This window comes from Ipomoea nil, unplaced genomic scaffold (genome assembly GCF_001879475.1).
Source record: "Ipomoea nil cultivar Tokyo-kokei standard unplaced genomic scaffold, Asagao_1.1 scaffold0418, whole genome shotgun sequence".
Lineage (NCBI taxonomy): Eukaryota > Viridiplantae > Streptophyta > Magnoliopsida > Solanales > Convolvulaceae > Ipomoea > Ipomoea nil.
In genome coordinates, this window is record NW_017616846.1 from 670,662 (window position 1) to 697,066 (window position 26,405).

The window sequence follows — 26,405 nt, forward strand, 5'->3', positions numbered from 1 at the left end:
AGTACAACTAAACATACATTTTAAGGGACAACTCCAAATAAGTTAATCGGATATTAACTTAGTAACCATAATGTTTTAAGTTTGATTTTCCATCCGTAATATGTACTTTTGTAACATTAATTTCTTTATAATCGTACACCATACATTGTTCTTTTTAAATAATGTCAAATTCTCGTTAATCTAATTCATAAATTTCTTTTAATAAGATCTTTAAAAAAAAAAAATTATTACCGAGAATCTGAAAAAGATAACATAGATTTTGACTAACACCTTTCAAATTGCAAACTCATTCCAACAACTACAATGAGATGATTGAATCACTTAGCCAACATCAGTGACATTTTTAATACCAAAATAATTTCTTAATTACAAGCATATGAAAGTTTTGATTGTTTATTGTCCAATTATTATTATTATTATTATTATTATTATTATTATTATTATTATTATTATTATTATTATTATTATTATTATTATTATTATTATTATTATTATTATTGAGTAAGAACATGCATTTGGAAGTTAAAGCTAACATAGGTAGACGGTAGACAGTGTTACAATATGGCTAAACGCAATAAAAATGTTTTCTTTTGCCAGCTATTCAATACAAATAATGAATGGGTAGAGAGAGAGAGGTGAGCTTCTCTGTTGGAATGGCTTGGCTAGTTGGCTCAGATTATATCTAATCTCTCTCTCTCTCTCTGTATTAATTGGGACATATGAATCCATCAATATATTGTTCATATAATAAAGTTTGTTATATAATTATACTTATATAATAAATAGAATAATACAATTGTTACTAGAGACAACATTAGCCAATTTGGTCATGTTATTGTAGGCAAATTATACTATAGATTAAGATATACCTTACATTGTAAATTATGATCTAAAATAACATTCAAATTATGTGTTCATATTTGATATATTTTGTACATACAATTAACAATTTATGTGTTTATAAATAAATTGAAGACACTGTTAATTCGATCATTATTGTGTGGACCATGAACCATATTTTGTGTACTGTAAAATAATGTACATTCAGTACAAAATAATGTACATTCAGGGAATGTACATCATTTTTGTATTGAGTGTACATTATATTGTATAATATACATTTAGTATATTGTATAATATACATTTTGTACATTTTTGGGTGTTCAGTGGTCTAATTGCATATTTTTTTCATTTAGTGGCCTAATTGCATTTTCAGGTAATGTTCAGTGGCCAATTTGAATCTTAGGGAGCATTTGGTTCACGGAATCTTTGATTACCCCAGGTAATCCGATTACTTGGGAGTAAGTCATGTGAGATTTTGGGAATGTAAGATTACTTGATGTGTTTGGTTAAAGTTGTAGGAATGTAACATTAACTTGTTTGGTTGAAGGTTATATTTTAAGTTATATTACATCAATTACTTAAATGTCCTCATAGAAATTGAAAAGTGTAAATTGCAAGTTTTTTTTTTTTTTGTTTTTTTTTTCATAATTCAAAATTTAACAAAATTCAAAATAATCGAGTCTCACCAGCGGCAGTTTGTGAGCAACCTCTCAAAGTGAGGGGGGCTCCTTGTGCGCAGTGAGCACCGGTCTAGCCTCTATGGTTCATATTCAGTTGAGTCACCATGATTTACATCCTCCCAAATGCTCTGTCGGGACGGGGTGTGGGGCCCTTAGGGTTGGAGTTCAGCCTTTTGGAATAATAATAATAATAATAATGATGATGATGATGCAATGCGTAATAATAATAATAATAATAATAATAATAATAATAATAATAATAATAATAATAATAATAATAATATAATGCGTACTGTTAAGATCTAATTCAATAATAATAATAATAATAATAATAATAATAATAATAATAATTGAATAATAAGGTCTATATAATGAATAGAAGAGAAATAAATGAGGACAATTTTGAAATATTGAAAAGTAATCTCACATTACCTAAGAGCATCTACATCAGAGGAGAAATGGGGGAGAATTCACTACTTTTGAGGTCAAAATGTCATGGTGACAAAGAGAGAATCGAGAAGGGGTGGGGAGCATCTGCAAATGTTGGGATATTACTCTCCCAAGAAAAAGAATTAATGATGGAGGAGAGAGAACCAATAGAGAAATGACATGCTTATTTTTTATATATATTTTTTATAAAATCAGTTTTGATTTTTTTCCCTCCCCTATCACATTATTCTCTTTCATACTCACTCTTACATTCTCCCCCTAATATCTCCAATTGATAAGGATGCTCTAACTAAAACTTGGTAATTACATTACCTTAAATATACCCTCATTTTCTACATGGCAATAATCTTACATTACTTACCCTCTCAGATTACCTAAACCAAACATGGTAATCTAAGATTATCTTTCTCAGATTTTCAAGGTAATCTCAGATACTTTGAACCAAAATATACCCCCTTTGCCTTAAATGAAGATAAGCCGAAGCCGAGCCGAAATGGGGAGCCCGTCAAGAGTCAAGCCTGCTTGCACTTCACTTCCTCACCTTCATTCATCAGCTGTCTGTCACTCTGTCGGTGGTCCGTCGCCTTCAACCTCCGTCTCTTCTCTCTCTCCGTTAACTCACAGCTCACATTCTCTCTCTCTCTCACTACATTACATATTTACATACACACATGCTCTCTGTCTCTTTCTCTATCTACAAATCAGCAACTCTCTCTGTTTTCCTTTCTTTAATTTTGCCTTTTTATGCTCTCCATTTATATCCTTCTCTCTTCGCTTGTCTGCTACGGAACTCCTTCAATGCTATAACACACTCGACAGTACCTCTCTTCTCAGGTATCTCTCTCTCTCTCTCTCTCCCTCTGGGTTCTCTATGAAGATCTTCTTGCTGTCTTTTCACAGAATCTAAGAGGTTCAGCAAATGCCCGTTTCATTTAGATCTTAGTTTATCTCAGTTAACTTTGTGGGAATTCAGCAAAGATCTACGTGTAGTGTGAAAAGCAGTCTGGGCTCTTTTAATTGATAGGAAAGTTGCAGTCTTTGACGTTGTTCTACTGTTACATAACAAAAGTCCAGTGCAATTTAATGTTGGATTTTTAATCTGACTGCACTTTATGTTGTATATTGGAATCCCTAGTGAGTGCTGGTGCTCTAAATGAAAGTTAATTACTATAGTTTTGATTTGATCTGTATGTGATACAGACACTACAGTATCTTAGAAGGCTCTTTCAGTTTCTTATGTTGTATTTTGCTCACAAAAGGCGAAATCCCTAGTCCTAACCCCACATCCCGGCCCGACAGGATTAGTGGAGGTGGTTTCTTATGTTGTATTGAATGTACTGAATGTTGTTGCTGCTGTGCAGGAAGCTGTTAGCTTTTGACTGTGTCTTGGGGGTTACATCTTAAGTGAAGATCTCGAATCACAGCAAAGCTGGCGGCGACAGTGGGTTGGAGGTATGCTGCCAGTAATGGCAGCAGCCTTCCCTCTGCTGATCTGGTATGATTCCATACAATTCTTGTACTGTTCTGTTATTGCATTCAAGATCTGGATTTTAGATTGGTTGATTTTTTTTTTTTTTTTTCTTTTTCTCTAAATTTCTTAGATCTTTATGGTTTGATATGCATTTTTGTAATATTTTTGCAATGGGATATTCAAATCACCTTTAGATCTAATCTTGATGAACTTACTTCTTGTGTTCATTTGTCTTATATGATTCTTAATCCATTCACCTAGCATTCCTCATCATGGCACAATTTTTGTTCACGTGTTTTCAGGAAAGAAATGGAGATGGTAAACCTCATGATTTGGAGCCACCAACTCCTCATTCTCTCATGAAAATGGGTTCAAGGTCAGTTCATTTATATCAGATATATTTCTTTGAGTGGCTAATTTATTGTCTATCTACTATCTAATCACAAATTTGCAATATACTTATGAGGCTTTCAGTAAGGAAGACCTTTCAGCTGCTATTCCCTGATATGGAGTATGTAGCTCTAGGAACTAAGATTAAGAGCACTTTACAATTTAAGATATATTTATTTTAAGTTGTGACTATTTTATATTTCATGCTCTCTAGTAAGGGATTTGTCCTTCCCCTATCACATTAACAAGATTGATGTCACTTAGGTCCCATGTTAGCACCTCACGTTGGAGTTTTACTGCTCTTCTGTTTATCATTTAATTATGAACCTTATTACTTTATAGAAGATAAGATACACATTTAAATTGTGATAAAAGAAACTGTTTACGGAGTCGTATTGTTTATGACTTACAGTTGCAGAATTAAGCAACTCTTTTAGTTTATAATTTTGTCCAGACCTCATGTGACCGACAATTGTCTTATTATTTATCACAAAAGCTATACCTGAATGTTCCTTAAATATGTGCAGAGATCGTAGTAGCATGGAGGATCCAGATGGGACACTCGCAAGTGTGGCTCAATGCATTGAGCAATTGCGTCAAAATTCCTATTCCATGCAGGAAAAGGAAAATTCCTTGAAGCAATTGTTGGTGCTTATTGATACACGAGAAAATGCCTTCAGTGCTGTTGGGTCACATTCTCAGGCAGTTCCAGTGCTTGTGTCTCTACTTCGATCGGGGTCACTTGGGGTAAAGATTCAGGCTGCTACAGTTTTGGGCTCTCTGTGCAAGGAAAATGAGTTAAGAGTAAAAGTATTACTGGGAGGCTGTATTCCGCCATTGCTTGGCCTTCTCAAATCAAGTTCAGCAGAAGGTCAGATTTCAGCAGCAAAAACGATATATGCTGTATCTCAAGGTGGTGTCAAGGACCATGTAGGCTCGAAGATTTTTTCAACTGAAGGAGTTGTCCCAGTTCTGTGGGAGCAATTACAGAAGGGTCTCAAAGCTGGAAACTTGGTCGATGACTTAATAACAGGAGCCTTGAAAAACCTTGCTACCAGCACTGAGGGATTCTGGTCTGCAACGATTCAAGCTGGAGGACTAGATATACTCGTTAAATTGTTAGCTACTGGACAGTCAAGTACTCAAGCAAATGTGTGTTTTCTCCTTGCATGTATGATGATGGAGGATTCATCTGTTTGCTCTAAAGTTTTGGCTTCAGAGGCTACAAAACAACTTCTTAAACTACTTGGACCTGGTAATGAGGATTCTGTCAGAGCAGAAGCAGCGGGTGCTCTGAAATCTCTTTCTGCCCAGTGCAAAGAGGCCAGAAGAGAGATAGCAAGTTCAAATGGTATACCTGCTTTAATAAATGCTACAATAGCCCCTTCAAAAGAATTCATGCAGGGAGAGTATGCTCAGGCTTTGCAGGAGAATGCGATGTGTGCTCTTGCTAATATTTCAGGTGGCCTATCATTTGTCATATCAAGTCTTGGCCAAAGTCTTGACTCGTGCTCCTCACCTGCACAGGTTGCTGACACATTAGGGGCTTTAGCTTCTGCTCTCATGATATATGACATCAAAGCGGAAAATTCAAGAGCCTCAGATCCTTTGGAGGTGGAGCAGACACTGCTTAAGCAATTTAAACCTCGTTTGCCGTTTCTGGTGCAAGAGCGTACAATAGAAGCTCTTGCTAGTTTGTATGGAAATGCTGTACTCTCTAGCAGACTTGCAAACTCTGATGCAAAACGCTTGTTGGTTGGTCTGATCACAATGGCAACTAATGAAGTTCAGGATGAATTAATAAGGTCCCTTCTAGTTCTTTGCAAAAATGAGGGCAGTTTATGGCATGCACTTGAAGGTCGTGAAGGTATTCAACTATTGATTTCACTTCTTGGGCTCTCTTCAGAGCAGCAACAGGAATGTGCTGTTGCTTTGCTTTGCCTCCTTTCTAATGAAAACGATGAAAGTAAATGGGCAATCACAGCGGCTGGAGGAATACCTCCACTTGTTCAGATTCTAGAGACTGGATCTGCCAAAGCTAAGGAGGATTCTGCAACCATTCTTGGAAACCTCTGTAACCACAGTGAGGATATACGTGCATGTGTTGAGAGTGCTGATGCTGTTCCTGCTTTACTTTGGCTTCTTAAGAATGGTAGCTCCAATGGTAAAGAAATTGCTGCAAAGACATTGCATCATTTGATTCACAAATCAGATACAGCAACTATAAGCCAACTCACTGCACTCTTAACCAGTGATCTTCCTGAGTCTAAAGTTTATGTCTTAGATGCATTAAAAAGTTTGCTTTCTGTGGCCCCTCTCAATGAAATTTTACGTGAAGGCAGTGCAGCAAACGATGCAATTGAGACAATGATAAAGATCTTAAACTCTACCAAGGAAGAGACTCAGGCCAAGTCAGCATCAGCTCTCGCTGGAATCTTTGGTCTCAGGAAGGACTTGCGGGAAAGTAGTCTTGCAATCAGGACTCTTTCGCCAGTTATGAAGCTTCTAAATGTTGAATCTGAAAACATCTTAGCAGAAGCATCCCACTGCCTTGCTTCAATATTTCTCTCAATTAGGGAGAATCGTGAGGTGGCTTCAGTTGCTAGAGATGCATTTCCATCATTGTTGGCACTTGCTAACTATTCAGCTTTACAAGTTGTAGAGCAAGCTACATGTGCTTTGGCCAATCTTCTCTTGGATTGTGAAGTTTTGGAGAAAGTTGTTCCTGAAGAAATTATCTTGCCTGCCACTAGAGTTCTGTGTGAAGGTACAACTGATGGTCAGACCCATGCTGCTGCAGCAATTGCTCGACTTCTCCAATCTCGTCAGGTTGATTCTGCCTTAACTGACTGTGCTAATCGTGCTGGGACTGTTCTTGCTTTGGTTTCTTTTCTAGAATCCACTAGCAGTGGATCTAATGCTATGTCAGAAGCATTAGGTGCACTTTGTTATCTTTCAAGGTTGGAAGGGGATAGTCAGCATATTAAACCTGCATGGGCAGTTCTTGCAGAATACCCAAACAACATTACGCCAGTAGTTTCATGCATATCTGATGCTGCCCCCCTTTTGCAAGACAAAGCTATAGAAATATTAGCATGTCTCTGCCAAGCTCAGCCAACCGTTCTAGGAGACAAAATTGCTTGTGCTTCGAGATGCATTTCTTCAATTGCAAAAAGAGTGATCGATTCTACAAATGCAAGGGCCAAAACTGGAGGAACTGCTCTCCTTGTTTGCACGGCAAAAGTGAACCATCAAAGGGTGGTTGAAGATTTAAATGAATCACGTTCTTGTGTTCTACTCATTCAAACTCTTGTTGGAATGCTGAGCTCTTTGGAGTCTTCTCAGCTGACAGATCAGGGTAACAAGGTTGCAATTAACATATCTAGGAGTGCTGGAGACGAGTCAGTGAAGGAGAGAACTACCTCAGTTATATATGGTACCAACATTGCTATATGGCTTCTTTCTGCTCTTGCTAGTCATGATGACAAAAATAAAACTGAGATCTTGGAAGCTGGTGCAATTGAAGTTCTTACTGATAAAATCTCTGAAGCTCTATCCCAATTCACTCAGGTATTCAATGTCTTACTGGGTTCTTATATTTTTCTGTTTATTTTCCTGTTTAATAGATGTGTCCCCTCATCAATGTCTTACTGGGTTCTTATCGTGCGCATTTTATTGCCTGCTTTCTAATTCCTTTCCTGCAGATTGATTTTAACGAGGATGGCAGCATATGGGTTTGTGCTTTGCTACTGGCAATCTTATTTCAAGATAGAGACATCATTCGAGCACATGCCACGATGAAGGCGATACCAGTGCTTGCAAATTTGCTGAAGTCAGAGGAGTCGGCAAACAGATACTTTGCTGCACAGGCCATAGCCAGTCTTGTTTGTAATGGTAGCAGGGGAACTCTTCTCTCGGTTGCGAATTCAGGGGCAGCTGCAGGGCTCATATCTTTGCTTGGTTGTGCTGATGATGACATGCGGGACCTTATTGAGCTCTCAGAGGAGTTCACTTTGTTACGCAATCCAGATCAAGTTGCTCTCGAGAGATTGTTTAGGGTGGATGATATTAGGACCGGGGCGACCTCTAGGAAAGCTATACCAGCTCTCGTTGATTTGCTAAAACCAATTCCAGATCGCCCAGGTGCGCCTTTTCTTGCTCTGGGGCTTATGATGCAGCTGGCCCGAGATTGTCCCTCCAACAAGATTGTTATGGTTGAATCGGGAGCGCTTGAAGCATTGACTAAATATCTCTCTCTTGGCCCACAAGATGCGACAGAAGAAGCTGCCACTGATTTATTAGGTATCCTATTTAGTACTCCTGAAATTCGGAGACACGAATCTTCATATGGAGCTGTTGGCCAGCTTATAGCAGTATTACGGTTGGGTGGAAGAGGGGCAAGGTATAGTGCTGCCAAAGCCTTGGAAAACTTGTTCTCAGCGGATCATATAAGAAACGCTGAATCTGCTAGACAGGCGGTTCAACCTTTGGTAGAGATTATAGATACTGGTCTTGAGAAGGAGCAACATGCTGCCATTGCAGCCCTTGTTCGATTGCTCAGTGAAAACCCATCCCGAGCTTTCACAGTTTCGGATGTCGAGCTGAATGCAGTTGATGTTATGTGCAAAATCCTTTCGTCGAATTGTTCGATGGAGCTGAAGGGGGATGCTGCTGAATTATGTTCTGTTCTTTTCGGGAATACGAGAATAAGATCTACAGTTGCTGCAGCTCGCTGTGTGGAGCCTTTGGTTTCTCTTCTGGTTACGGAATTTAGTCCAGCTCATCATTCGGTTGTTCGTGCATTAGATAAACTAGTCGACGATGAGCAGCTTGCGGAACTGGTTGCTGCACACGGGGCTGTCGTCCCCCTCGTGGGCCTTCTCTATGGTCGGAGTTATTTGCTTCACGAGGCGATTTCTAGGGCACTTGTGAAGTTAGGGAAAGATAGGCCTTCTTGTAAGATGGAAATGGTAAAAGCTGGGGTTATTGAGTGCGTGCTCGATATTCTCCACGAAGCACCGGATTTCCTCTGTGCTGCATTTGCTGAATTGTTAAGGATACTCACCAATAACGCTAGCATTGCTAAGGGACCATCTGCGGCTAAAGTGGTCGAGCCTCTTTTTTCACTGCTGACGAGACCCGAGTTTGGACCCGACGGGCAACATAGTGCTCTGCAGGTCCTCGTAAACGTCTTGGAACATCCACAGTGTCGTGCTGATTACAACTTGACACCTCAGCAAGCGGTCGAGCCTCTAATTCCTTTACTCGACTCTCCTGCTCCAGCTGTGCAGCAATTGGCAGCTGAGCTTCTCTCGCACATGCTCTCGGAGGAGCATCTTCAGAAGGATCCCGTAACGCAGCAAGTAATTGGGCCTTTAGTACGAGTGGTTGGTTCGGGTATACCTATTTTGCAGCAGAGGGCCGTTAAGGCTCTTGTTTGTCTCTCGGTGACTTGTCCGAATGAAATAGCGAAAGAAGGTGGGGTTGCCGAAATTTCTAAAGTGCTACTATACGCTGATCCTTCGGTTCCTCACTCGTTGTGGGAGTCGGCTGCTTCTGTCCTATCCAGTATTTTGCAATTTAGCTCCGAGTTTTATCTCGAAGTGCCCGTCGCCGTTTTAGTGAGATTGCTCCGTTCTGGCTCGGAAACCACAGTACTCGGGGCATTGAACGCTCTACTCGTGTTGGAAAGCGACGACTCTACCAGTGCTCAGGCAATGGCTGAAAGTGGGGCAATCGAGGCTCTTTTGGAGCTTCTCAGATGCCATCTTTGCGAAGAAACCGCTGCGAGACTGCTCGAGGTATTGCTGAACAATGTGAAGATCAGAGATACGAAAGCTACCAAGTCAGCGATTGTGCCGTTGTCACAGTACCTCTTGGACCCACAAACCCAAGGTCAACAAGCCAGGTTATTGGCGACTCTCGCACTTGGCGATTTGTTCCAAAACGAGGCCCTTGCTCGAACAGCGGACGCTGTTTCCGCCTGCCGAGCCTTGGTTAATCTGCTCGAGGATCAGCCTACCGAAGAGATGAAAGTCGTGGCAATATGTGCCTTACAGAATCTTGTTATGTATAGCCGAGCAAATAAGAGGGCAGTTGCAGAGGCTGGTGGTGTGCAGGTTCTGCTTGATTTGATCGGTTCAAGTGATCCCGACACGTCTATACAAGCAGCCATGTTTGTTAAGCTTCTCTTTTCCAACAATACCATTCAAGAGTATGCTTCAAGCGAGACTGTCAGAGCTATTACTGGTAAGTTCCCTTTCTATTATTGGCCCTGTTTGGTAACATAGTAAGCTTATCAGCCATTTTAGCTTATTTGACCACTATTAGCTATTTAACTTGGTTAAACAATCAATAAGAGTGTTTGATTAATTAGTTTCTTGTAACAACTTATTGCTCCAAAATGCTAAAATTCAAAAAGCTGCTTAAAACAGCTTTTTCGATAAGCTTTTTGAAAAAGTCATTTTGCATATAATCAGCTATCAACTATCAGCTAATTTACCAAACACTTTTCTGCAATCAGCTAGTCAAACCCACTAACCCAATCAGCTAATAACTATTTACCAAACACCCCCATTATTATCAAGCTTTGGTAGAAAAAGTGAAAGATACACTTTTCCGGTCATTAATCCCCCAACAATACCGTTATTTCTTATTGATCTAGAAAGAACTAATTAGTTTATTGCGTCTTTGTAGCTGCAATTGAGAAAGACTTGTGGGCAAGCGGAACTGTAAATGAAGAGTATCTGAAGGCTCTGAATGCACTTTTCGGGAATTTCCCCCGTCTAAGAGCTACAGAGCCCGCAACATTGAGTATTCCACATTTGGTCACTTCCCTCAAGACAGGTTCCGAGGCAACTCAAGAAGCTGCTTTGGATGCACTTTTTTATCTCACACAGCTTTGGTCAGCATGCCCACCTGAAGTCTCTCGAGCACAATCAATCGCTGCTGCTGACGCTATTCCGCTGTTGCAATACTTGATACAATCGGGTCCTCCTCGGTTTCAGGAGAAGGCGGAGTTCCTGCTGCAATGCTTGCCGGGGACATTGGCGGTGATAATTAAGCGTGGCAACAACATGAGACAGTCTGTCGGGAATCCTAGCGTGTATTGCAAGCTTACCCTTGGAAATACTCAACCTCGGCAAACCAAGGTACAACTTCTTTACTTATCAAACTAAAAGATATTAAACCAGCTTGGTTGGCGTGAGTGGCCGTGCACACTCTCATCCCTTAAGAGAGGTCGGGAGTTTGAACCCCCTCTCATATGGAAAAAACAATCTGACCAGCACTTTGCCCCTTAATTGGGCTGGCCCGGTGCGAATGGGGATTAGTCTGATTATGGTATGGGTTTAAAGGCGCCTCCTACAGTTAGGATCAAAAAGATACTTGCACCTTTTGTTTATTGAAACGATAAAAAGGAATTGATAAGAAAAAATGATTTATCTTTTGTTCTCCTTGATTGCTTACATATATTCCATAAACTCTTATTTTCCTTCCCTTCTCATAGATTGTATCAACTGGTCCTAATCCCGAGTGGGATGAGAGTTTTACGTGGTCCTTTGAAAGTCCTCCAAAGGGCCAAAAGCTTCACATTTCATGCAAGAACAAGAGCAAAATGGGCAAGGTAAATGCACTTTTCTCATCCCCATTTTCGATAATCAAAGACTACCAGACATAAATTTCTGTTTCTATCTTTGCTTTCTCAATCCTGCACTAACCAGCTTCTTAAATACCACAACTGAACAGAGTTCATTTGGGAAGGTAACTATCCAGATCGATCGTGTAGTAATGCTGGGTTCAGTTGCAGGGGAGTACACTTTGTTGCCTGAAAGCAAAAGTGGACCTTCAAGGAATTTGGAGATAGAATTTCAGTGGTCTAACAAATCTGAACAATAGAGGAGAAATATATGATTTCATTTACCCTTTTCTTGCATTTTTGGGGGTTTATTTATATATTAAAATTGTATATAGCTTATGGCAGAGGTTTTACAGTTGTTTTGCATAGTTTTCTTAATTTCAGTCTTGAAACCGGCTAGTAGTCAGTGTATTCTTTTGCTGAGTCTGTTGTACCTGTGTGCATATGTATTAATTGCTTATATTCCTTTGCATTCATATTTGGTTGATTGTCAAATTTGAGTTTTACCAGAATAAACTTCCTGGTTTGGACATTCCCATGATGTTTTTTGCCACATTTTCCTATATTATATATATACCATTGTGCTCACTGTATAATGTAATAATGAACATATAGTTCAATTACTATGAACATAAAGTTCAATCCAAATGCATATTTAGCTCGCTCATCTTGACATAAACATGAAGTTCAACCCAATGGTACATCTCATTCATCTTTAGAAGTTTGAAGAAAGGATATGATGTGATATACTTAGTGAGTTCTATGCACATTTTTACTTTTTTGGTGATCGGAAAAATGGGTTGATTTTCTATATTTATACTATAACATATATATCTATATCACATACAATTAAGCCACAAATCACAATACAAATGTCTATAAAATTACAATAGTACAAATTTTACAAGTCAAAAGCCCAGATCTCGAGAACACAACACAAAATTACTAGGAGCCCTTTCAATTCTCAGCTTGCTCTATTACAGTACAGTAGCACCTTACATGGCAAGGAGAGCAAGAGATCGATCGAAACAATCTCTTTTATTTTTTGCCCCACTTTTACACAAACAGCTTGGGACACACACCACACAGACCATTAATCTTAAACAACAATATAATGGCAATTCTAAGCTAAGCCTGCATGTTCTTATCAACCAGACATGCATCAATGGCTTCTCCGATGGTCAGAAACACCTTTCCTTTGATTTTGTTATGAAAGTCGGCTAGCCTTAGCTTGTGAATCACTTGCCACCTTGGATTTGCTATCACAAACTGCATGCATGCATCCCATTCAATTAACCACATATTTAACAATAGATTGATGATGAGTACTTCAATATAGTATATATAATATATAAATAATATCATTTATTAATTAAAAGTACCTGAACTCCACATGACGTTATCTTGTCATACAATTCCTTCAGAGAAATTATTGCAGATGTATCCACGTTCATTATATCTAGATTCATCAATTAATAATAATGTTAATTGAATAAATGTGACAAACAAAAAAGGTAGGGAAAATATAGCGTTTCGTGTCTATATTTATAGGAAATAGTGGTTTCAATCTCTTGATCGAGATGATAATTTAGGTCCATTTTTCATGTAAGTGTCCGTTTGGATATAGTTTTGGATTTTTTTTCCACCTATGTTAATAGAGATTTTAATGGTTTAAATTAGAATTACAAATTTGTTCCTGTATTGACTAATAAGTTCCACACATGCAATGCAAAAGTAACTGACTTTTCTTTTGGCAATTGAGAGAACGAAATCACTTCCTTATTAAAAAAAACTAGTTTTTTACGCGCATTGCGCGATTGGGATAATGCCCAATATTTTTTTTTTTAAAATAAGTACTTTAAAGTATATCAAGGCAATATTATATATATTGAAATTGTTCATGCATAGATAATTGAATGTTAATTTTGTGTATTTAAATAGGCAATTCTAAGTTTACAAATGCAAGATAATATAGTCAAGATTGATTATAATTGTCAATGAAATAATTCTATAGGTATGGTTGAAACCAAATACGGGACATAAGGAGAGAAAATAAAAATTAGGGCATAAAATATTAAATATATACTAATATTGAAGAGCTAACTCCTGATTGTCAAACAAGGACATTGCGAGTTCCACTTCAATTTGTTGTGTGATTTGAATACTCTTTTTGTCAATAAATCCCCAAAGTAGTTAATATGATTGGTTTAATTATATTTTTTTTATTTCTTTATTTTTTAAAACAACTATTATTATTATTATATATTTTTTAATTTTTCATCATATTAATAAAATACTTGGTAAATAAATATATAGCACTATTTTGTATTATAACTTTGATATTTAATTAAAAAATAGTGCACAAAAAAGATAATAGACAATGTAGTGAATATAACCAATTGATGAATTTGTACATTGAAGAAATATAAAGACAATATAACTAATAAAATTATTTCTCTTAACTAATTTATTGATAATGAATAATTTTTTTTAATAAAGACATTGTAGGGACAATGTAGCGAATTTGAATGTAAATAATTTTTATATTGGAGAAAAATAAATACAATATAACTAATGAAATTATTTTTCTTATTTAATGTATTGATAATGAATAATTTTTTTGAATAAAGACATTGTAGACACATAATTCTAAATTAAAGAAATGCATATGTATTTTTTTTTTTTTTTTTTTGGGATGGGCTATTAAATTATTATTTTAATTTAATAAGAGTAAAATAGAGTACTAATTATGCCAACTTTGATTGGGATGAAGTTCGAACCTATGACCTTTCTTATTGAATTCAATGAGTAAGTTAACGGTGAACTAACGGCAACTCTAGTTTTTTACGCGCATTGCGCGATTGGGATAATGTCCAATGTTTTTTTTTTTTTTTTTGTTTTTTTTTTTTTTTTTGTTTTTGTTTTTGTTTGCATAAGTACTTTAAAGTATATCAAGGCAAGATTATATTGGAATTGTTCGTGCATAGATAATTGAATGTTAAATTTACGTATTTAAATAGGCATTTCTAAAATTACAAATGCAAGATAATATAGTCAAGATTGATTATAATTGTCAATAAAATAATTATATAGGTATGGTTGAAACCAAATACGGACATAAGGGAAAGTAAATTAAAATTAGGGCATAAAATATTAAATATATACTAATATTGAAAAGTTAATTGCTGATTATCAAACAAGGACATTGCGAAGTAGTTAATATTTTTTTTTTTGAATGCTGCGAAGTAGTTAATATGATTGGCTTAATTATATTTTTATTTATTTTTTATTTTTTTAAAACTATTATTATTGTTATTATTGTTGTTGTTATTATTATTATTATTATTATTATTATTATTATTATTATTATTATTATTATTATTATTATTATTATTATTATTATTATTATTATTATTATTATTATATGTATACCCTTAGGTCATTTTACATGTTAATCTAAACAACAACTAATTTTTTCAAATATCTTTTTACCAAACGTTGATATAATTCGCTAATATAATCCGCTAACGCTAACTGCTGATTGTCAAACAAGGACATTGCGAGTTAATTCTCACTTCAATTTGTTGTGTGATTTGAATACTCTCTTTGTCAACAAATCCCTCAGATAGTTAATATGGTTGGCTTTATTAATTATATTTTTTAAAATTTTTCATGGTATTAATAAAATACTTGGTAAACAACTATATAACATTATTTTGTATTATAACTTTGATATTTAATTAAAAAATACTGCACAAAAAAAAATAGACAATGTAGTGAATCTAATATAATCAATTGATGAATTTGAAATTTGAATGTAAAGAATTTTTACTTGGAGAAATATAAAGACAATAGAACTAATAAAATTATGCCGATTAATTAATTTATTGATAATGAATAATTTTTTTTTTAGTAAAGACATTGTAGGGACAATGTAGCGAACATAATCAATTGATGAATTTGAATGTAAAGAATTTTTATATTGGAGAAAAATAAAGACAATATAACTAATGAAATTATTTTTCTTATTTAATTTATTGATAATGAATAATTTTTTTTTTTTTTGAATAACGACATTGTAGACACATAATTCTAAATTAAAGAAATGCATATGTATTATTTTTTGTTGTAGCTACTAAATTATTATTTAATTTAATAAGACTAAAATAGAGTACTAATTATGCCAACTTTGATTAGGATGGGGTTCGAACTTAAAACATTTCTTATTGAAATCAATGAGTAAGTTAACGGTGAACTAACAGAAAGTAACGGAAAAGATAATATTTAACGGAAAAGTTAACGGATAATCATATTCATTAAGGATAAATTAGTAAATCTTAAGGAAATATTAAAATCTGATCAATCTGAGCCATTCATTTGATTAAAAAATTTGACCACCATTTTTTCTACCTATTATAGGCCTAACTCTCTTGGGCTTTTATTAGTATAGTAGAAATATTAAAATCTGATCAATCTGAGCCATTCATTTGATTAAAAAATTTGACCGCCATTTTTTCTACCTATTATAGGCCTAACTCTCTTGGGCTCTTATTAGTATAGTAGATATATATATATAGTAGATAGTAGATTAGACTATCAATTAATAATACTGGCATCAACAATTTAAGGGCTGAAATTGTTATTTCGTATATATATAAGAACAAAAAGCGTTATTTTCCCAAAAACGTGAACAAACATAAAATGAATATAATGGGAAACTTACTTGACATGTCGAAAACAATAAGCGCAATTCTTTTCTCAGAACTTTCTTTGGTTTCATCAGCTGATTTTTGTTCTTCCATGACCAGGCTCAGAATCCTTATTAGTAATTTTCGAACAAATAAACTTTAATTTCTGTATGTATATATACACACACATATATATGTAGCTAGGGAGAAAAATTAAAGTTTGAAGATTATTGTACTACACACCTTGCCTTAATGAAATTGGCATTGGCAAAACAAAGTAAAGAGGATTTGGTTCTGATAACGAAAACTCCAGGAGTTTGAACAGCCATAGGGTATTGGTGAATACCCATGAACAATGCGTCAGTCCCCGGAAGCCTACCCAGTTTTTCAATGCCTGGCTGGATTGAATTCAACATGATTTTTGCAAATGACAAACCCACCTGACTTCATCAATAATATTCATTATTATTGCATTATAAAACCTTAATCAGTAGTAGTTATTCTTCCAAAAGGCTGAACCCCAACCCTAAGGTCCGACAGAGCATTTGGGAGGATGTAAATCATGGTGACTCAACTGAACATGAACCACAGAAGCTAGACCGGTGCTCACTGCGCACAAGGAGCCCCTCTCACTTTGAGAGGTTGCTCCAACACTACCGCTGGTGAGACTCTATCCCTGGTCATTATTCCAAAATTTCACCTCTATGACCAGTTGAGCTACCATGCAGGCTTAATCAGTAGTTATGATTATATTATAGATGTCAATAGGCTATAATTTGGCCTGCAAGTTGAAAGAATATTATAATGAAGGTGTTACTACTATACGTACCGCTACTAGTAGGCCAATCTCCACAGAAGCAAAAAGAACGCCGGCAAAAGCTCCGGCGCAAGCCAGGAAGTCTAGCTTGTCAACCTTCCATATACTATAAGCTTCATTGAGGTTGATGAGTCCCGGCAAAGCGGAGAGAATAATGGATGCCAAAATGGCGACCGGAGTGAAGTACAAGAGCTTGGTGAGCAGCTGTAGTGATATTAGCACCGTCACGGCCATTACAACATTTGACACCGCACTTTCGCATCCGGCATAGAAGTTAACAGCACTGCGAGAGAAGGAACCTGCATGCATGCATATATACAACACATATATATGGTATGTAGGTTTAATTTAATATAGTATTTAAACTATAATATATTTTTTTTGAGGGGAAACTATAATATATAATTAACCTGTTTTTATTAATTAATTACCTGTTGCAACATAGCAAGAGGTTAATGAGCCTGCAATGTTGGCAACTCCAATGGCCAGCATTTCCTTGTTCCCATCAAGATGGTATCCTTTCATAGAGGCAAAAGACCCACCAACAGCAATTGCTTCCTACATACATACATATTGTGCATGTTACGTTAATGCACATAGATCAAATAATCTCTCTGCCGGTACAATCCCAGTCAAGTTAGTCAGACTGTTTACTTGGTAATTAGAAGGTTACAACTCCCAATTGGAGCAGCTTATTGGTCTTCTTGGTATGAGTCGGTCAACTATAGACCACCTAGGCTGGTTTATCTTGTTAGTAATCCTTTGACAGCTAGAGTCACATCAAGACAAGGTTTAATTTACTAATGCACACTCTTAAGTAGCGATTAATTACCGTGAGAGCGACAACTGCAACAATGAATCCAATCTTAACAACTTGAGGTATATGAGGGGTGTTGAAGTGCAACTGGTGAAGGGAGCTGGGGTTTAGACCTCCTTTGACATGCTTCACTATCTTGACTCCATGGTTTTCAGCCCTTGTCAGATAAACCAATAGAGTAGACAAGATGACCGACAGAAGCGGCGCCATGGCAGGTAGCCAGAACAGTTTCCTGTGCTTTTGTCCCTACAATAATCATATCGTACGTGTTAATTAAGTGTTAGTAGAGCAGTAGTAATAAAAATTAAAATTGATTTCTTTAACCACATTACTTGCCAGAAATCTGGTAATGAGGATGAAGCTCAGAAATGAAAATCCAATGATGAGGTTATAAGGATTCCACTGCCAAATATCCAACACACGTATATGTAAGTTGAATTTAATTGTTTCTTTTAACTAGGCACTTTGAACAGCTAAAGACAATATATAAGCTAAGTATAGTACGTACTGGAGAATGGTGCAGTGATGTGAAGATGTGAGTTAGGACAGAGACAACATCGGTCTTGTTTGTGAAATTTGAGATGCCAAACAGAGGTTTGAGTTGTTGCAGGCCAATCACAATGGCGGCGCCCGCCATGAACCCAACGATTGCAGCATGGGAAAGAAAATCAACCAGAAACCCCAACCTGCAGGATTATGCATGCATGTAAAATTCATATATAGATGAAGGTACGTAATCTCCGGTGAGAAGATGAACCAAAAAGTTGCCTGCTCCTCGTTGATTCACCGGCGACCATTCTAGGGTAGTCAGTCAATTTTTATTGTCTGAAATATGGTCGAAGTTGGCCAAAACTCCAGTGACATGTGATAGCAAGCTAGTCACTAACTGGTGGTCTTTGGACTTCATTACACCAAAATACTTTAATTGTTGCTTTAGAAAGTTTATGGGTCTAATATAATTCACTTTTTAGATAAAATTCTCGAGCTTAACCCTTTTTCCCATTTATATATATAATTATTAATTAATTAGTTAATTATAATCCACCTTAAATTTTAATATTTTAGTTCTAAATAAATAAGTTTATTTGAAAATTATAAATAACTTAATTATTAAATTCAAATATTTTTATTATTTTGTGTTTTTAATATAACATTATATTTAAATATTTTAATAAAATAAAAAGTTATGTGTATTCTTCCAAAAGGCTGAACCTCAACCCTAAAGGCTCCCACATCCCGACCCGACAAGACAGAGCATTTGGGAGGATGTAAATCATGGTAACTCAACTGAACATGAACCACAGAGGCTAGACCTTTGCTCACCGCGCACAAGGAACCCCCTCACTTGGAAAGGTTGCTCCCGCACTGTTGGTGAGACTCGATCCCTAGTGGGGAACGGTGGAAATGAGTTTCGAAAAGTTACACCCACCATATATAAATTGAGAATGGGGAGAAAAAGTATAGAAGTGCACCAATGGTGAACGGTGACCGTTACAATTCCTACGGAAGATTTTTCATATTCATTTTCAAATTGTTGGAATATGTAGTCTAGTATTTACTACACCATAAAGCTCGGCAAATATAGTGACACTCGGTCAAATATTACAAAGATAAAAGGTGATAATTGACTAGTAAACCCGTCTTTTATTTTATGATTTCTTTATTCACAGAATGCGAAATTCCTCGTCCCAATCAAGAACTTCACATCCATTATTTACAGGATATTTTGATGAATTTTTTATTAAGTGGTGAATTGTTTACATGTCATCATGTGCATACTAGCTTGTATTTAGAATCTGACTTAGCTTTTTTCCAAATATAATGGAAGAGTGAATTGGTGAGTTTAGTTACCTTAGAATTCCAAAAGCAGCTTGAAAGATACCAGCAAAAAAGGTGACAGTGAGAACCAGGCTTGTATACCCAGCTGGGTTGGAGGCAGGATCTTCTAGCTTGGGAACCATTGAGGATATGAGAAGCGAGATAACCGCCACTGGTCCTATAGCTATCTCCCTTGAACTCCCCATCACAGCATAGATAAGTGGAGGAACAACACTTGTGTCTGCATCATAACAAATAAAACCACCTTAATTGCCAACTTATATAATTCTCCATCTTCAATGAAACAAATACAATTAAGGTTATTAAGTTTATATACAAGAAATGGACTCACAAAGGCCATACTGAGGATCCAGATTTGCCAGAGCAGCATAACCAATACTCTACACAACATACAAAACCCATAAACATAACTATTAACTTAAACTTTTAGTTAAGACAGAACAGAACAGAACGTATATATATTATATTATATTGACTACCTGGGGGATGCAGAGGCTTGCGAGGGTGAGACCGGCCAAGACGTCGCTTTTAAGCTTGACCAAACTGTATTGTTTGCCCCATGAAAGAAGCGGAAAAACGCTCTCAGAAGCCGACAGGACGGCCTGGACCGGGCGCTTTCTCAGGCGCTGGAACGCAGTTCCGAGGAACGTCGCCGTTTTCTTGAACGACCCCTCCAGCTTCCGGGACAAACCCGGCGGCTCAGGGACATTGAGCACCCAACTAGCACGCTCAGCCGCCGGCGGCAGGGTTGAGGAGGTTTTTTGAAGTGTTTGGGAGAACTCGTAAGGGAGTTCCAATTCTGCAGTCATCTCAACTCCGGTCGTCGGAGCAATGGCCATTCCGGCCAGATACTTAATACAAGCTAAGCTTAATACGTAGAGTTTCAGAACACTAATAAATTAATCAAAAACTCTGATCTTCTGGCATTGAAGGCATGCCATTAATTAAGCTGAAGTATATAGCTAGCTCTTGAATGGTAGTAATACTAGTAATTAGTGTAGTAGTGGAGAATATTCTTACCATTCAGTATGAATATTGCATCTTAGGGCTTCAAGAATGGAGAATAATGTATTTTATGCATACAATGAACGAATTATTGCATCTTAAGGCTTCAAGAATAGGGAATAATGTATTTTATGCATACAAATAATGAACGTTGATTTACTGAATAATAACCCCACCCTAAGATAGTCAAATCGATTATTGGTAGGCAATTTCCATTTGGAAACCAAAATAATGGTCACATTAATTATTTTACACGACTATTCAGTACAGTGCTGAATGCTTCTGTCACTTATGGGCAATTCATTTGTGCTCCAATGCTTAATTGTTTTTTAACGTCCATGAAAATGACACATCCACTTGGCAAATTGAAGGCACCACTAGTTTCTATATTTCTTTTTCTTTTTAGTAAAAGTAAATCTACTTTTGGATCGAATTCATATAAAGGCAAGAGGCAAATATATAGCCAATGGAACTGGACAGGAGCAACTTCACTTCATTGCAATTAGTTTTCTTTAATTTTGCACCCTTCACTTTTTTTATTTACAGTTAAGAGGTAAAAAGTATATGTCTCTTTCGGTTAAATAAATCATAATTAGTTAATTGCCTCTTGATCATTTTTTTTTAAAGTTTAAATAATAATTAAATCATTATTGTCACGAATTAAGTGTGACGGTAAATAAAGTTATCAGAATAATTGTAGAAAATAATCAAACTTGATTAAAATTTCAGTACAAAAGTATTGAGCGTATCCTGCTTAACGAAGAGTCTCCTACTTATAGTAAGGCCTCCAACGTTCTTTTACTTTAAGTAATGGTTCCATAGTAATGAGGAGTCGAGTCTATATTATTCACCATATATAATTGCCCGTCTTGAATAAGTCAATGTTGGAGTAAATGTTTTCGTTATGTGACTGTTGATATTCTTTGATGGTTTTGAGTTGGATGTCTGTCCCATTATTAATTCTGTGAAAATGAAATTAATTTGGTTCACCAACTCTTTACAACTGTGGCACTTGACAAAAGTGAATGTTTCTCCACTGCACGTACTGAGTCAGTGATTGAATAGACCAATATTCCAACATCCACTCTTTGCTTGTTGACTTCCTGTGTCCACACATTTGTGATATAATGACCGATTAATTTACTGTTGTATTTGTAGTGCTTTTAGTGAGAAAGTGAACTGCATGCGCATCATTATATTCCTAATTATGGGTTTATCACTCTTAATATTCCCCTCTTTGTGTCCCAATACATTCTTCATTTTCACCTTCCCTTCTTTTCAGCCCCTATTCAATCCATCTATCTAGCTAGCCTGCATAATTCAATTAAATATATATTGCATAGTGATTTATCAATAGTTGAAGGTATAGTAAAAAAATACATGTTGGATACGATAAAAAAAACTCAGTTCATTTGTAATGTATTATTTTGTATTTTATTATTTTATGTTTGACGAGTATATATATATATATATATATATATATATATATATATATATATATATATATATATATATATATATATGTACCTACATGTTTTATTAGGATTATTTTGGTTATTTAAATAATAGTTCTTTTCTATTTCGTTGTCTAACCAAACACAAAAATATTATTCATCCTAAAATCACATGTTTATTCTTGTTTTGAACTAAATAGTAGATCTGTTATAATTATATTATATTCTCTTTACTTTTATTCTTTGAATCAAACACTATTCTTTTTACTTTTATTCATTGAATCAAACACTAGGTTATTAGGAGGTATTGGTTCAATGAATGTTTTTTCAAGTATAAATTGAATATTTCAAAAATCTTGAACAATTTAAAAATTTTATGCGAATGAGATATTCATCAATTAACAAAAGGAATTAATTAAAAATCAAGTTCAGAGCTAAGTACCTTGTGTTCAGATGGCATGTAATGACCTCTCTCATATGAGAGGTCATGAGATTGAGCCTTAGTGGAAGCGTGAGGTGTTGTTGACTTGTCAATTAACAAAAGGAATTAATTAAAAATCAAGTGCAGTCGTGCACGCATATCATTGACCACAATGTAAGGTAGACTTTGTTTCATGATATAATTTGCCCTAATACACTCTCATGTTCATAATTACTGAACTATATGTTTATAATTATAAAGGTATATATTCATAATATTTGAACTTTATATTCACAATTACAGAACTCTATGTCCATAATTATTAAACTATATATTCATAATTATAAAGCTATATATTCATAATTTTGAACTTCATATTCACAATTATTGAATCTCTATATTCATAATTACATAACTATATATTCATAATTATGTTTACAATTCTATGTTCATAATTATAAAACTATATGTTCATAATTTTTGAACTATATATTCATAATTATGAACAATTTTGGAACTGTCTCTACCTTGCAAGGTGGACATGGTTCTACGGCAAAATTTGCCGGATTTAATTAATGGCATTCGAACTAGAATTAACACCAAATATTTTGGATTACCATGTGTAATCACTTTAATTTGTTGCATTAAACTAGCTAGAATTAACACCAAATATTTTGGATTACCATGTTCTAATCACTTTATTGCATTACTTTCATTCTTATCCTACAAGCATTACGATAAGTTCAAAATTTGGCATTGTCTTGGATTCTCAAAATTTTCCCAACTGTCATACTTCAATATATTTGCTATGAACTGTGAATGGAAAATGGCACACCTCACACTCGTGATGGGTGCCCATTCCATCCATTTAAAGTGTACAGAAATTTTCATTTCAATTTTAACGATAAATAAAAATCTTTGACGTGTCTTTCGCATATTAATAGCTAGCTAGATAGAAAGTCAACGAAAACCTACTTTTAAAGAAAGGTCCCGAATTTCAGTCCTATCCCAACATTTGTTAGGTTAGAGTAAATTCAAAAATAATAAATAAAGTTTATAGGAATTTGTGTTGTCTTTGTTTTAATTTCTTATAGTGATCCCATAGTGGTTCTTTAAACCATGGTCATACAAAAAGAGATCGAGAATTGTTTGGCGGAGGTCGGTAAATGATCAAGTCTAGTAATTGGTGGCTAAGAAGATTGTTAGGCAGAGGTCAATGAAGGAGCAAGTTCAGCATTCTGGTTCTCCAAAATATAGTGGTGGTATATAAGAAAATAAAGTTGAGCATTCGATGAGCTATAGCCTTTAGTATGTAGTGCGTTTGATCCTAACAAGTGTTGTTAGATCACATACCTGCAGTTAAGACTTACAGATGCTAGGAGGAGAAATTATTTGACAAAAATCGATAAATTAAAGACATTAATGACTATAGAGATTGTTGATTTGAGGGTTTTTGAGTCACAGTCAATCGATACCATAAATTTTTCTTTTATATATCCACACACATAGCAAAAGGTGTATGTAATACTTACATCAACAACACAGTACAGAACAACCAAAGCAAACATACATGCATGATGAGACAACAATGGATCAGTTGTTGCCCACATTGAAATAATCCTTATTATCATCATCACCACGGGAATGGGAGCTTCTGTCTATCTTCTGCTGCTGTTGTTGACTCTTCCATCTCTCAACCTCTTCCGACAGTAACCCTTTCTCATCATCCCCTTCTTCTCCATTGCTGAATTTCTTCGCAACAATCTTCACCTTCTTTAGCGTGTACTGCAGATTAAAACACATCTTAGCTTATTAGTCTTATCGATCTTAGCTTGTTCTTGATTGATTGCAATGAATGATGTCGCTTTATGTAATTGGTTGAATCAATTATTGTTTCTTGTGGCGATCGATGCAATCAATGGATTTTGTTCCGATCCGTTCTGTAATGCACTTCACCATTAAAGGAATGTGACAACTACAGATTATATTGTAATGAATTTTCAATTTGGAACACAATTTTGGATTTTCTAACCATATCTAGGCAAAAGACCCAATTAAGTTAATAATACAAGGGAAATTATACCATGGACCAAGGCTCATCTGGTATTGTGAATCAAGGTCCAAAACAACATTTGAATTATATAATTACAATTAACATATTATGTACCTCCAGTTAACAGATTATGAAGACTCTGTTTGATACGCTTAGTTGAAAAGCTAGCTGAAAGTTGAAAAACTAGTAGTTAATAAGCTAATTAATTATGATAAGTGTAAAAAGACATAAAAAGATAAACTAAGATATTTTAATTAATGAAGGGTAGATGGTGTCATATTTGTAATTAATAAAGATAAAAAAATTAAAAAGTCCTTATTTTGAAACGCTACTTGGTAGCATTTCAAAATAAGCTATTATTTTAAACTCCATATATTTTACCAAACAAAACTTATAGTTTATTTGTAGTTTAAATTTTAAAATAAGTTAAAATTTCTACCAAACAAAGCCATACATACATGTAAGTAAACACAAGGTACATAATTAATATTTTAATTATAATAGATACATAATTTATTAATTAAATATACATAATATGTTAACTGTATATCTATAATGTGTTAATTTTAATAGGTACATAATTTATTAATATGTTAATTGTAATAGATACATAATTGTAACAATTGTTATGCCATGGAACCGTGTTCACCATCCTTAGTAAACACGGTCCCAATGGTGTTAGGGCACTGTTATCTTTTTTTTTTTTCCTTAATTAATTGCGTGACTTTTCTTCTTCATTTTCACATTTCGCGGTTTCACTTTAATTTGAGGTGAGCAATGATTTCGGACATTCATAAATTATGAATCCATGCCTGCACATTCACTTTGGAACCATGCCTACACATTCCCGTCCGAAACCATGGCTCCTCCTCTGTAGCGCAAGCTTCTTCAACATTCATAAATTATGAATTTTCTGTTATGAGATTATGAATTTTGAGATTATGAATTTACAGTACATTCATAATCTCATAACAGAAAATTCATAATCTGACCAAACGCGCGCCGTTAACACCACATTAGCAATTTTTTTTTTTATTTATTTTTTTTTTTACGTAAAAACGGCGCCTTTTGAACCCGTGTTCACCATTGAACACGTTTCCAGGGTATAATTTACCTAATTGGAATAGGTACATAATGGCATTATTGCTGGACTAGTTATAGAACGCAACAATCTCTTCATCATCGTATTCGTATGGGCCAATTGCAATTAAGGACTTAAGGTTGTGGTGGCCTATTTCTTTAGCAGGACGAGAATTAGTCACAAATTAACCCGGCCCATTTTTTTTTTTAGGTGGTGGTGGCATGTTTATTTAGCCACCGGTGAACGGTCTCCGGTTGACATTAATTGCCATTGAAGGTGAGGGCAACGATGGAGAAGGCGATGGATTTGGTCACCTTTGGTGGAGAAGGCGGCCAGTCAATCATTACTGGAGAAAACGACCAATCCTATCGCCTTCGTCGATCGACCAACAGTCAATTTATTTTTTTTGGTTAAATAATGGAGACTTTATTTTTGAGGACGATAGTCAATGACAGTGAACGATGGTCACAACGGCGGCCTGCTTGCCACGTTATTAGGTAAATAAGACTTATTGGACTCATTTTAATTAATTAGAGTGTTTAATTTTAACTTTTTAAAATTCAAGAGTTTAATTGCTATTTCGTGTAAAGTTCAATAATGACTTATTTGATTCTTTTCCCTTTAAATTTCAAACCTTATATTAAACATCTTTAATTTTAGTAAATTAGTGTTATTAATAATTTTTTTTTTTTTTTTGGTGATAACTTAAAAATAGATATGCATGAACAATATTTCTCTACAAGCTAAGGCAAGGCCAACA

General features: G+C 35.4%; 2 protein-coding genes across 4 annotated transcripts; one reads left to right on the plus strand and one right to left on the minus strand.

Moving 5' to 3' along the window:
* The first annotated feature begins 2,481 nt into the window (after window positions 1–2,481).
* LOC109172574 lies at window positions 2,482–12,002 on the plus strand. Of its 2 annotated transcripts, none has more exons than XM_019321756.1 (8): window positions 2,482–2,807; window positions 3,335–3,468; window positions 3,747–3,820; window positions 4,362–7,404; window positions 7,539–10,083; window positions 10,531–10,985; window positions 11,342–11,458; window positions 11,581–12,002. In XM_019321756.1, exons 3-8 carry the CDS (start codon window positions 3,804–3,806, stop codon window positions 11,728–11,730), a joined length of 6,327 nt encoding a protein of 2,108 aa, XP_019177301.1. In that variant the 5' UTR covers window positions 2,482–2,807; window positions 3,335–3,468; window positions 3,747–3,803; the 3' UTR covers window positions 11,731–12,002. The 2 variants fall into 2 exon arrangements, with proteins under 2 accessions (XP_019177301.1, XP_019177302.1); XM_019321757.1 differs by having other exon boundaries at window positions 4,362–7,386; window positions 7,536–10,083.
* Window positions 12,003–12,319: 317 nt separating this feature from the next.
* Window positions 12,320–20,816, minus strand: LOC109172579 (low affinity sulfate transporter 3-like). 2 transcript variants are annotated; one of them, XM_019321762.1, is made up of 13 exons: window positions 20,652–20,679; window positions 20,111–20,482; window positions 19,963–20,011; window positions 19,644–19,851; window positions 18,301–18,478; window positions 18,129–18,194; window positions 17,808–18,038; window positions 17,407–17,533; window positions 16,988–17,274; window positions 16,402–16,598; window positions 16,194–16,288; window positions 12,853–12,929; window positions 12,320–12,739 (listed from the first exon to the last, which is right to left on the minus strand). In XM_019321762.1, the coding sequence occupies exons 1-13, from the start codon at window positions 20,652–20,654 to the stop codon at window positions 12,599–12,601; spliced, it is 2,031 nt and encodes a 676-aa protein (XP_019177307.1). In that variant the 5' UTR covers window positions 20,655–20,679; the 3' UTR covers window positions 12,320–12,598. The 2 variants fall into 2 exon arrangements, with proteins under 2 accessions (XP_019177307.1, XP_019177308.1); XM_019321763.1 differs by lacking the exon at window positions 20,652–20,679 and adding an exon at window positions 20,797–20,816 and having other exon boundaries at window positions 12,406–12,739.
* Window positions 20,817–26,405: the final 5,589 nt, after the last annotated feature.

Coding starts and splice junctions, on each gene's coding strand:
- LOC109172579 (XM_019321762.1), bottom strand. Junction 16,599..16,987: donor AGATTGGCCTACTAGTAGCG/GTACGTATAGTA, acceptor TGATGAAGTCAG/GTGGGTTTGTCATTTGCAAA. Junction 16,289..16,401: donor GCCAATTTCATTAAGGCAAG/GTGTGTAGTACA, acceptor ATTACTAATAAG/GATTCTGAGCCTGGTCATGG.
- LOC109172574 (XM_019321756.1), top strand. Junction 10,986..11,341: donor CTCAACCTCGGCAAACCAAG/GTACAACTTCTT, acceptor CCCTTCTCATAG/ATTGTATCAACTGGTCCTAA. Junction 11,459..11,580: donor ACAAGAGCAAAATGGGCAAG/GTAAATGCACTT, acceptor ACAACTGAACAG/AGTTCATTTGGGAAGGTAAC.